Here is a 13,350-nt window from a genome sequence, read left to right as displayed (position 1 = left end):
TCTGCTGCCTCACCTGGTTCTCTGCTCCTTCGTGAATTATCGCATCCACTCTCCCCTCTTTCTGTCTTCTCTGTTTCCCGCCACCTGAGGCAGTCAGAGCAGGCTCTGCCTCTCCACCCTCCCGTGGGCCACCTTGTCCACCTCCCTCTGTCCCTCTCTTCCTGTCTGCGTCTCTCATGAAGGTTTACCTTCCACTTTTCCTGTTTGCTTTTGGCGTTTCTCTCCCCCATTCCCTCCCTGTCCCCACCCTCCCCCCCCCCCCGTCATTCCAGGGTGCTCTCCTTGTACATCTTAGGTTTTCACAGCTGCCCCATCTCCCTCCCCATCATGTCATTCAGCATTTTTTTCACTTAGCAATTTACTGTAATCATTTTCCCTTTTCTACTAAATATCCTTTCAAAACATGCCTGTTCATTTTTGTTATAAGGAGTCCCTACTTGTAAATGAACCATTCTCCTATTGAATGTTTAGTTTCTTTCCTGATTTCGTACTGTTAAACACTTGACCATAAAAAGTTTTTTGTACATAAATCTTCTTTGCACCTTTGACTGTTTCCTTAGGGTAAATTCCTAGATGTGGAATTAGTTGGATCATGGGGTATAAGAAAATTTATTAAGACTCTTGATACAAATTGTCAGAATGACCTCTAGAAAGATTATAAGGTGACTTTTTCAAAAGAAAAAATTAAAGTCCTTTTTAAGACTTAGAAAATACTTTTTTTTTTCTCTTTTCTCAGGGGGCAGTCAAAACTTCACAGAGGGGAAATCTGGTTAAATTCAGAGCTAGATTTAGATGACGCTATTCTAGAGAAGTTTGCTTTCTCAAATGCTCTTTGCCTTTCAGGTAAGTTACTACTTGTCAGAGAAGTTATTACATAACTTCATTTAATCAAGGGATGTTTACGTATTTAGTAAAGATTATGGTGTTTTTCACAGAATGCTCAGCAAAGCCTTAGAAGTCCTTTTCCTTTTTTTTTTTCCTCCAAAAGAAAAAATATATATCGTACAGAGTATAAAATATGGTGTCCATGCTGTACTTAACTCATTCCTTATTAGTTGTACTGATAAAGCTTACCTCTTCAGAAGTATTTTTATATTATTGTTATTATTATTATTATTATTATTATTATTATTATTATTATTATTATTATTATTATTATTATTATCACTGCCTTTGTCCTCTCCCCTTCTCCCTGAGATTGTTAGTCTTAGGTTGTCCCTAATCCAGGCGGAGAAAGCCCAGCCTTGTGTGATTGGGCACAGGCCTCTGTGTAGGAAAACATACTCTGGTTTTTCACAGGAATGGGACAGAGAGTCACAGTGGCTCTAAGTTTTTTCAGAAAGATCCATGCGCCTGAATAAAACCATAGAAGTTCTCTAGGAAATGTTCCTGCCACCTGTCTACACTAGGCTGCTGTTGCTCCAGCCTGTGCGTACCACTCTTGGAGGCTGCGGGACTTTTGAGCTGTACCCCCAGCCCAGAGTAGTGTAAGGGAAGATGGAGAGAGCCTGACTCCTGCCCCACCTACAGAGCCACTCTTAGTTCCAGGATGTAGCTTATCCTCTGGGTTTCTGAGATGCAGCATTAGAAAATCAAGGACTCAGCCCGATGCAGCTTTGGTCCACCAGCAGGGCTTGGAAATTGACTCAGTTTCTTCTGTCTCTACTTAGTGCTGTCTTTAATAATAATAATTATTCTTAAATTTCAGTTTCAAATTTTTTTTGCACATTTGCTCCTTAAACTATTATTGAAATGGCAATGAAGGCACTGTGCAATTTTGCATTTTGTAGAAACATGAATGTGATGGTAATGAAATGTTTCATTGTTCATTTTTTTCCCCAGTGAAACTGGCTATCTGGGAAGCATCACTGGATAAATTTGTTGAATCTATTCAGTCGATTCCAGAGGTAATTATGCCAACTTTACGCTTATTTTCAAGAATTGAGTTCTATTGGGGAAAAATACAAATTTCCTGCTATATAATGATGTATTTAGGAGTATAATAAAGTAATAATAAACACTAGGAAAGCTACACTGAATTTCAACAAACAAAAGAACCTCTAGGTACATATAAAATGATGAAACAAGAAACCTTTTAAAACGTAAAATTCAAATTGCTTTCCTCTAATGGTATAATATTTTTAAGGTAACTGAATAGAAGGGGAAAAAAATGAAATGTTTCCTCTGTAAAGAAGGAAATTGTGACTAATTTTCTTAATTAGCAAGTGTTTTGAGGTGTTCAGGGTTTTTGAGCACAAGCCGCCTCTTCTTGCTTGGCTTTTGCAATAAAACTTTCTCTGCTCCAAAAAAATAAATAAAATAAAAAGCATCCTGACAAATTATGAGGAAAACAGTGGCATGAAAAAATGCATATAAAGTTACATCAGAATTTCAAAAAACATTAAAAGTCATGTTTACTGTAATTAACTTTACTGTGTTTTTACTGTGAAAGAATAACTACACTTGGGGAAAGAGGCCCTGGTTTTTCAATAAGAGATTAGGAGTTTATACCATAGAAAAGGCTAATGGGAAGGGAAATGTGTGTATGTTTGTATCTATTTTTCCCCCTCCCAAATAGGCTTTAAAAGCTGGGAAGAAAGTGAAACTCTCTCATGAAGAAGTTATGCAGAAAATGGGTGAACTCTTTGCCCTAAGGTAAAATTTTCTCTGTAAATAAAATATTTCAAATGTTTAACAATCTCTAGAAAATATTCCTGTAGCTCTGTGGTAAAGAGCAGACTTTCATATTTTTATGGGAATTGCAGCTATTTTTATTTCATTCGTTATAAGCATGGAGAACTCCTGCCCACCAGGAGCAGCTGGGCTATGTTAGGCCTACCCTGGAAGAAGTTCTGCATGTGCGAAAGAGACCGCAGTTAACCTACATTAAACCTGCATCAGGGAATGTAGTAGATGTTCTTTGAAGATGGAAAGACATATTCTGGAATTTGGACAATGGGAATTCACAGTAAAAGAGTATCACTGCATAGTAATGCTAAATAGACCTAATTGCTATGGAAAAGTTATGCACCACATTTCATTGACCCTGGGACACCGTAAGATGCCACAGGAGAGTAAAAATGCTGCCAACTAATGTATGAGACAGTGCTTTTTTATCACAGAATTTTAATTTTGCACTTACTGAAGTAGCTCTTTCAGTCTTACCTGGATGTCAGTTTTACCCCATTCCCTCTTGGCCACACATAAAAAGGAAAGCGTAAGGGAAATAAATTGTCTAAGTCAATGACAGTGAAGTCACCACTGCCACCTGTGCAACGTCGTCAATTTTAAAGATGTCTCCCATTTTCAAAGATGGTAAAATGGGAAGATCGGTGTCTTGAAATTGATGACATGTGATTCATTTAAAATTAAGTTAAATCAATTAAGTTCTCCAGTCTATTTTATTCTTGTAATTTTCTGAGCATTTATGAAGTAAATCGTGGTGAATCTTGCTGCTGTTCTCGCTAGGTGGCATTCTCGGGTGTTTCATCCCTTGTGCTGTGTGGGATGAGCCACTGGCGTTCACTGGGAACAGTTTAGCTGGGAGTGGTTTTTCTGCGCTCTCCGTACATGCTTGGCCTGGAGGGAAGTGGTCCACTGTTTCATCACCTGTGCCTTTCTCAGAGCTCAGGGCCCCTAACTCAGGGCGCCGACAAAAATAAAACCCCGTGTGTCAGGAGCATCCCGCAGCACATCTGAAGCCTTGAGCTCTCTAAGAAGTGGCGTAGAGAGACTCCTCTCCACTTCTCTTGGTGATGCAAGCAGCATTTGATATAGCGAATTATAATGTCAAAATGCAGAAGTTGAGGGGAGGATATAGCTCAAGTAGTTAAGCACATGCTTAGCATGCATGAGGTCCTGGGTTCAATCCCCAGTACCTCCTCTGAAAAACAAATAAATAAACAAACCTAATTACCTCCCCTCCACCAAAAAAAAAAAAAAAAAAGCCTAAGTTAGGACCAAATCTACTTAGGTTTGTGAATAGTTCCTATACAGTCTTCCTGTTCTTATCCTAATTTTTCTTCTCTTTACAAGAAGAGTGCTTATGTGTTATTAAAAGGAATATGGTGAATCTGTGAAGAGAAAAAGAAGTAGAAATGTGGCAGGTTATTCTAGGTTAGAAGTTAAGTCACGAATTGTACAAGGTATGATCCCACTTGTATAAACAAACAAAAGTGTTCATCTTTGTCTTGATGTGTATACATACTGCCAGACACGCACGTGGGCACACACACGTGCGCAGGCACGTACACACATGTGTATATGCATAGAAGCAGATCTGGGAGGTCAAAGGAGGGTGTTTGCAGGGCCTAAAGGATTTCAGTTGTGTGTTAGGGTGAGAGGTCTGACCACTGTTTTCTGAATTCTTCTCTAGGGTTTTTATTTTTTATGGTGAACAGCTATTTATGTGTTACTTCTACAACTTAAATTTTCATTTAAAAGTAAACTCAGGCCTCATATGTTAAAAAGGGGGAAATTGAGAGGAAGTGTATGTGTGTGTGTGTGTATTTGCTTGTCCAATGTTGCTCATACACTGGCAGGATACAAAGGAAACAAACTGGTTACCCATAGGAAAGATGGGGACAAGAACAGGGGTAAAATTGATCAATTTTTACTTTTTTCTATCCTTTTTTATTTTTGAGCCATGTGATTATCCACCAAATATATATATAGTAACAAATTTTAATGAAACAAGCAAGCTTAGAGAATTTTTTAATCAGGTGTTTTTTTTCCCTATGTACTTCATAAATGTTAATATAAAGATTGGATTAATTGGTTGCAAATTTGAAATTTTTTAATTTACATGTTCCTCAGAAGTAAAAGAATCAGCATTAAAAAATATTTTCACAAAGTACCATGTAAATACGAAATAAAATAGAGACCGTGATTTTTTAATTCAAATAAAAAACTAAAAAGTACTAATTTTCCTTTTTTTAAGACACCGTATAAACTTGAGTTCAGACTTCTTGATCACTCCTGATTTCTACTGGGACAGAGAAAACCTGGAAGAACTTTATGATAAAACTTGTCGGTTCCTCAGCATTACTCGTAGAGTTAAGGTATGTATTTTGCACTTTTACTGAGAAAGACACAGTGTCACTCATAAGTTGTATGACTATGTGAGGAGAAATTTTCAATTAAGTCAATGTGTTTAACTGCTTTTGGAGAAGTATCTTGTTTGACTTCTATTCAGATCTCTAGATTTCCCCTTTTTGTTTTCCTGTGTACAATCTTCAACTTTTGCATCAGAAGATAATCTGATATTTGCTCTACAGACTGGATAAAATTGGTAAGAGTCTGGAGGCCTAGTGGTCTGTTAGGAAGTTCTTATCAAGTTTGAAGCAGGAGTTCATGGGGTCCAGAACTTTACTGGTGACAGCGAGAGTAGAAATGAATTTAGGAAAGAATCCTTTCAGACAAATCAAGTGGTTGGTCCTGGGAGGCCAGGGAGAAGGAAGAGTAAGGATGACTGTGTGCCTGTGGGTGACAGGTAGAAAGACAGCAAATCACAGAGAGGTTCCGGGTTGGGGGAGGAGCCAGATTTAGGGTGTGTTGAGAGTAAAGCAGCAAGAAGGCATCTGATTAGAACGGTCACAAAACCATTTAGAAGTGTGGAAGCAAAGTTGAGGACAGAGGCATCTGTACCAAGATAACAACAGAAGTGAGTGGAGGTGGTCATGACGGAGGTAAACCACATGGGGAAAGAGAGCAGAAAACAAAGTGGACATTAGTACGAGTGTGCACAGTTTGGTGACATTTTATCACGTGTGTCGATCCAGGTGACCACAGGATCTGGACACAGAGCTGTTCTGTCCCCGCAGAGATCTCCCTTGTGCTGTCCATTTATAGTCACACCACTCCCTCCCCCACCAACCCTAACTCCTGGCAATGAGTAATCTCTTCTGCAGCTCTATAATTTTGTCATTTGGGGAACGTTACGCAAATAGAATCGTGCAGTATGTGACTTTTAAAATGCGCTTCTTCCAGTGAACGTAGTACCCTCGAGATCCATCCAAGTTGTTGCCTTTATCAATCCCTGCCTTCTTATGGGTTACTTAGACATTTTGGGGGGATTCCATTTTAATTTATGTTGTTTTTGAGTTTCTCTCTTTGTGTAGATACTTAGCGGTTGCTCTAGGTATTACATTATATGGACCTAACTTACCGCAATCCACCTGTTTTGACATTTTGCCAGATTAAATCAAGCATAGAAAACAAACAACACTTTACACCTCTTTACTCTCCACTTTGAGTGTTATAATGTCATCAGTGTTATAATTTTTGCTTCAGCCATCAAATATAATTTAGAAGACTCAAGAGGAAAACGAAATTCTACTATATTTACCCGTATTTTTACTCTTTTTTTTTTTTCCAATGTTGTTCCAAGATTTCTTCTTTCATTGTTTCCTTTCTGTTTGAAGGATGTGTTTTAGCCATCCTTTTAGGGTAAGTCTGCGGAAGCCCATTCTCTTAGTTTTTCTTTATCTGTGAGTGCCTAGATTTCCCCATCATCCTGAAGGATTTTTTCACTAGATAGAGGATTCTGAGTTGACAGTTCTTGTCTTTCAGCACCTAAAAATTACTGTGCAGCTTTCCTCTGGCCCCCATGCTGGTTTCTGAGAAGAAATCTCTCTTTCTATGACTTGACTGTCAGATCTTTAATCAGTCAACAAGCCTTTGAGTCTCCGTCCACTTTTTTCCTAGTCTGCTTTCTCTCTGTTGCTCGTATTGGGGAATGTCCATCGTTCTAGCCTCAGTTTCACTGGTTGTTTCCTCTGTTACTTTCATTCTGCTCTTGAGCCCATCGAGTTTTTATTTTGTTTATTGTATTTTTCAGTTCTAAAATTTCCATGATTCTTCATGCTTTCTATTTCTTTGCTGAGACTTGGTTCTTAGGGGTTTTTTTTCATGTGTTTCAAGTGTGTTCACAATTGCTTGTTGAAGCATTTTTATGGTGGCTACTTTAAAATCCTTCTCAGATAATTCCGACATCTGATCCACCTTGATGTTAGTGTCTATTGACTGCCTTTTCTCATCCCCTCCTGCTAATTTGAATACCTCCAAATTCCCTTAATGCCTGAAGTGTTATGCTCAAGTGTTTTTGCTTGATATACAATGACCTCCATGTTCTCTCCCTTTTCCAATCTTGGTTCTATCAAAAATAAATAACTTAAAATTCAAAAACCCACCAAGTCTCATTGAATGCTGTGGCGGCTCTGGTATCTACAGTTTCTTTCTCCAATCCAGACACTTTCCCTTGAATAACCACATCGAATTTCCTGCAGTTGTCATTAATTTTGTTATCACCTGTTCCCGGAAACAGCCCAGGAAAGTAGAAGTCATCACTAGTGGTCAAGGAGAGAGGACCATTCTAAGCTATGTTGCTTCTAGCTGAAACAGAAATATTGATCAGTGATACTTTAAGAATCAAATTTCAGTGCATCAACAGCCTAACTGGACACAGATTTGACAATCCAGTTGTCTGGTCAGATGTGAAAAGCATTGGACTTCCATGGTTGTAGACTGTCTTCACAAGCTGAAGGTCCAGAGGATATAAAAGGAGTGTACTAAAAGCTGAGGAGGAATAAGTGAGGGATCTCCTGTGGTTGTATTAGTTAGTTTCTGCTGTGTAACAAATTGCTCCAGAATTTAGTGACTTAAAATAGCACTTATTATATCCGTATTTGTGAGTCAGGAATCCAGGTGCAGCCTAGCTGGTCCTCTGGCTCTTTCACAAGACTGAAGTCACCCAGGAATCAGCTGGGTAGGATTCAGTTCCTCTGGGCCATTGGACCCAAGGCTTAGTTCCTTGTGAGCTCTTGGCAGAGGCCTCCCTCAGTTCCTTGATATGTAGGCTTTTCTGTAGATACCCTCACAAACATGGCAGCCACTTCATCGTGGGGAGCAGGTGGGCGAGCAGGGGAGAGAGAGCTAGCGAGGCAGAGTCACAGTCTTTTGTAAGCTACTCACAGGAATGACATCCGTCACTCTTGCCGTATTCTATGTGTTGAAAAGAAGTCACTCAGCCCAGCCCACGGTTGAGGGGAAGAGACTACACAAGGTGTGACCACTGGAGGTGGGAATCTTGTGTGGCATCTTAGAAGTCTCTCTACCACTGACTTCAGGTTTTGAAAAAGGTGGAGAGAATTTTAGAAGCCTGCTTCATAAGCACTGTGACCCCCATCTCCTCTTACTGCCACAACGTTTATGATTCCCAGCTTCAGGCCACCAAAGGCACCACCACCACTGTTGGTCTCCCTTTGTTCAGAATCGTCAGTGAGCCCACTGTCACTGCCCCTGCCTCTTGACCCAGGCAAGGTTGGTGTGAAAGGAAATGTTCTGATCTTTGACCTGCACAGTGTCCTTTTTCGTGTTTGTGTCCTCACTGTTCAAGATGGAATTACTGACATCAGGTCTACGACTGAGGACACCTCCTTCAGTGAAGAGCAGTACCTTGACAACCAAACGGTCATCTGTTCATGGCTAAGATCAAGTGCAAACATGAGAAGGGTGTCAGTGAGAGTAAGAGGGCTGTTGAAGCCCCTCATTGCCACCCCCTCCCACCTGTCATATGGCTGAGTGGACGCCTTCTTCCAGTATCAAAGCCAGTTTGGGATTGGGTCCCTCCATGATGGGACTGACATCTGTCCCTCTGTGAGGCACTAGCAGTTGGAGAATCCGATGCTGACCCAGTACCCTAGACCAGTGGAGAAAGCCCTCTGCAGTGCCATCCAGACAAGGCTTCAATCCCTTGTGGTGGCTCTCACTATAGCCCCAAGATCTTAAATCCATGGGACGAGGTAAAGCTGGACTGACTTACAGACAAAGTGATCTTATATGTAGGCTCTCCTAAAGAATCTACAAAGAAACTACTGAAACGAATAAGTGAATTTATCAAGGTTGCAAGATGCTAGGTCAGTACATAAAAAGTAATTGTTTTTCTTTATCTACCAATGAACAATTGGAAAGTGAAATTTTTAAATACCCTTCACAACAGCATCAAAAACTTGAATTACTCAGTAATAAAAATTTTCAAGTGTACCCTGAAAACTAAAAGATACGGCTGAGAAACTAAATAAATGAAGACATGGACCATGTTTATAGACAACTCAGTATTATTAAGGTGTTACTTCTCTTGAAAATTGGCCTGTTCGGCCAAATCCCAGTTAAAATCCCAGCAAGCTTTTTAATATCTAACAAGTTGATTTTAAAATAGAAATGCAAGGGGCCTGGAGTAGCCAAAGCAAATTGAAAAAAGGACAAAGTGGAGGGGTTTTATTTTCTTATTTTAAGACTCAAGCTACAGTAGTCAAGACAGTTGAATATTGGTAAAAGAATAGACATATACATTAATGGAACAGAATAGAGCCCAGAAGTAGACCTGCACACATATGGGCAATTGATTTTTGACAAATATAAATTAATTCAATGACAAAGGGATAATCTTTTCAACAAATAGTGCTACAACAATTGGATAGCCATATGTAGGGGGGAAATGAACCCTATCATTTACTTCACACCATTTTTAAATGAATCAGAGACCTAAATATAAAAGCAAAAATTATAAAACCTCAGGAAGGATATGTAGGAGAGAAGCCTCATGGCCTTGGGGCAGGCAAAGATTTGTTAGGACAAAAAAAAAAAAAAAAAGAACCTTGGAGAAAGAATTTGATAAGTTGAACTGCATCAAAACTAAAACTACTGCTCTTTGAAAGACACTCTTAAGAAAATGAAAAGACAGATCACAGGCGAGGAGGAAGTAGTCTCAGTATACAACCTGACAAAGGACTTGTCCAGAGCACACAAAGAACTCCTTCCACTCAGAAGTAAAAAGACAACCCAGTTTTTTTAATGGGCGAAAGATTTGAGCTGACACCTCACAAAATAGGTGAGTGGCCAAATGAGCACAAAAAGATGTGCAACATTATAGCTTATCAGAGAAGTGCAAATTAACAGCGTGATGTGATATCACTGCACACTCATTAAAATGGCTAAGGTTAGAAAGAGTGACGATACCAAGTGTTAGGAAGGACATGGAGCAGCTGGAACTTTCATACATTACTCGTGGGAATAGAAATTGATGGTACAACCACTTTGCAGAAACAGCCTGGCCAGTTTCTTGTAAATTTAGTCGTGTGTTACTAAACGATCCACCAGTTCCTCTCCTAAGTACTCATGAGAAATGAAAACATATGTCCTCAGATTAATTTGTACACAGATGTTCATAGCAGCTTTATTCTTAATAGCCAAAAGAAAAGCAGTCGTATGTCCATCAGTAGGTCAATGGGCAGACAAACTGAGGGATCTCCATACAGTGGAATACCGCCCAGCAGTAGAAATAATTAATTACCAATCCATGCAACAACACGGATGAATACCAGAGTCAAAAAAAATCTAGACACAAAAGAATACATGCTGTTAATAGGAAACTCTAGAAAGTGAAATCTGATCTGTGGTTACAGAAAATAGGTCAGGGATTCCCTAGGGCTTGGGGAGGTGGGGGTATGGCAGTAGATTCCAAAGAGGCACGAGGGAACTTGAGGCGATAGAAACGTTCTGGCTGGGTGGGGAGAGTATAGCTCAGTGGTGGAGTGCATGCTTAGCATGCACGAGGTCCTGGGTTCAATCCCCAGTACCTCTGTTAAAAAAAATAAGTAAAATTTTGAAAAACAGAAAGAAAGGTTGTGACTGGTACTTATATGGGTATATTTTTGTCAAAAGTCTTCACATTTTATACTTAGAGTGGAAACAAATGTGCTTTACTGTATGTAAATTATGCCTTAACGAAGTTAATTTGAAAAGAAAGCCTCTTGTGAGAATTCTTTAAGGACATTAAGCAGAAGCATCAGCCTGGCTGAGGCAGCCTGACTTACTGGGGACAGGCCTGAAAGCAGTCCAAAGTTAACAGCTCTTGGATGGCTCTCCTTTTTCTCTTGGGATGAAGACCTCTCGGGGACCCATGATGGTTGAGATGAGGCCAGGCAGATGCAGACCTCTTCTGATAGCCAGTCTGTTGTGCTGACTTAAGTCAGTGACAGTGGCTGAGCAATAACCAAGATAAACCAGCTGCTGGGCAAGTTTGGGCTCGGGCATCCTCCCCATCTCCTCCCTCCCACATCCTGTGTCCTTCCTCACATCACACTATCCTTTGATTTTGTTAACCATGGTGTCCTTCACATGTCCCTCGTGGACAGGAGTACAGGAGAAGAGAACAAGATCACAGTCACCAAGGATGAAGGTGGTTTGAGCAGGCAATACACCGTGTGTGGTCCAGGAGGAGAAGTATAAAGACAGGAAGATCCTTCAAGAACTTAGTACATTCGACACGAAAGTCACAACTGAGGATGAGAAATGTCAAAACAGGGATCGATAATGAACATGGAAGTGCAGTGAAATCATCAACACCCGGGATGAGAATCATAGCGCCAGGCAGCAAGGGGAACCCAGAGAAAGCACTGCCTGTCTTCACTCGGCTAAAGCGGGGAAGGGGCGTGCCAGGAGGGCACCGTGGGGCTCGCCGGGGACAGTGCCCCTCCCAGTGGAGAGGCTTCCTCTGGGCCCAGCGTTGGGAAGTTGACTCTGCAACCCAGGGAGCAGGTGGACAGGCTCTGCTCAGTCTCGAAACTGCAGGAGTCCTGGAACAAGTCAGTTCTGTGGCTTTTTTTTTTTTAATCTTATGTGAACTCTATGTAACTGAGTCCCTGGGAGAACACATACATTGCACTTACCAGTCCTGTAAACAGGTGGAAAATTCAGGTAGTGTCCTGAAGAATAAAAATAATGGTCTGTTTAAACTTGGCACGGGTTGTATCTGTGCTGCTGGAGTGCTTTGTATGTGTTCCTCAGCGGCAGCAGTCCACACTGCATCGAAGTGATCTGATTACACGTGCACCTGCCGTTCCTGGTGGGCGCCCTCCTCCTGGCCTGCACACAGCCACCATCTCCCCGTGTGCTCACAAAGCAGGGAGAGGGAGAGCACACACGCACTCTGGTGCCTCTCCTCCTTATGAGGACACTCATTCAGACATCATCTAAACCTAGTCACCTCCCAAAGGCCTCATATGCAAATTCCATCACATTGGGGTTAGGACTTCAACATAAGAATTTGAGGAGGGGGACACAAACATTCAGCCTGTAGTACCAACAGACCCTGGAAATCCACTTTAATTTTTCTTTAGGAGCAAAAATTCAAGTTTCATTTAAATTATCGTTATAAATTACACACTTCTGCCACATCCTTACTAGATTCTATGTTAGGAACTAGGGCAAGGTAGCTAAAAGTAGAAGTAGCAGGTATTGGGGGAAAAGGGATTTACATGAAATTGGAACTACACTCGTGAGATTCCCCCCTCCTTCCTTAAAACACAGCAGCAAAAGTGGCAGAAGCGGCTTTCCCCCTGAATATATGATGAGTTCACCAGAGACCGAGGGATGATTCGGCTCCTGGGCCCGAGGGGAGGATGTGGTGGGAGACCTCTAGGAGGTGACCGCCTGGAAACATGACCGCAGCCTGGGTTTGAACTACATTTTATGTAACAAATTTGGACACTTTGTTTCTGAAAGCTGCTTATGTAACAGTCAGAATTTATGCTTATCGGAATTTCTTTGGCACCTGCCACCCTCGTGGAACTCTCCTCACTTTGCATTGAACTTGTCCTCCCGATGTCAGAGGGGCCGTTCTCTCTACCACTGTCAGCTACTTGGCTGGATTCAGTCATGACAACTCACTGTTCTTCATTTCGCTCCCCAGCCTCACTCTGAGACCTCTCTTCCGTCTTAAATCTTCCACATCTTCCACATGAGGTGTGAAGCATACCTACAAGTTCCCAAACGACACCTCTCAAGAGTATTTTCGCATCCCAAAGGCAGTTAAGACTAATTGGATTATGTGGAGATTCTTTAGGAGGCGTTGAAAGAATTTAGCCTCCCTGATGGTGCTCAACACGGTGCCCGCATTATAGATAATACAAAAAGAAAAGAGCCTGTCCTGGCCTTCAGCAAGCTCTCCAGTCTCACAAGAAGACGTGCAGCACAAAGAAAGAGCGGTGGTTGTGCTAGAAGTACATTGTTCCCTTGTTTTATTTTTTTGTTTGTTTTGTTTTGTTTCCTAGAAGAAAGAATTTTGGGAAAAGCAGGGGTGATTGGGTGTGAGATGTGCTGAAAATCAATCCGGAAAGTTGAGGATGGAGGTAGTTATTTCCTTTGGTACTTGAGAGACCACTGAAGAGCAGAGAGCAGTGACAGGTGTGTCACAGGGACAGAAGCCAGGTCGCAGGGGGTCCCTCGCTCCGTCTTCCCAGGTTGGCGTCCTCCCAGGTTCTCTCGGTGGTTCCTCTCTCCCCGTGAGTA

At 41.2% G+C, this 13,350-nt stretch overlaps 1 protein-coding gene across 2 annotated transcripts in view; it reads left to right on the top strand.

The window, feature by feature from the left end:
- Window positions 1-13,350, top strand: part of RMND1 (required for meiotic nuclear division 1 homolog) — a 38,658-nt gene that overhangs the window by 20,125 nt on the left and 5,183 nt on the right. For both annotated transcript variants that reach the window (XM_006197723.4, XM_072966044.1), the window contains 4 exons: window positions 737-843; window positions 1,843-1,907; window positions 2,579-2,655; window positions 4,940-5,060. In XM_006197723.4, the coding sequence (XP_006197785.1) occupies window positions 737-843; window positions 1,843-1,907; window positions 2,579-2,655; window positions 4,940-5,060 (370 nt within the window). The remainder of the gene's footprint in view (window positions 1-736; window positions 844-1,842; window positions 1,908-2,578; window positions 2,656-4,939; window positions 5,061-13,350) is intronic.

Source organism: Vicugna pacos, chromosome 8, assembly GCF_048564905.1.
Source record: "Vicugna pacos chromosome 8, VicPac4, whole genome shotgun sequence".
Taxonomy (NCBI): Eukaryota; Metazoa; Chordata; class Mammalia; order Artiodactyla; family Camelidae; genus Vicugna; species Vicugna pacos.
Note: the sequence above shows the minus strand (reverse complement) of the source record. Positions and strands in the feature narration are given on the sequence as shown.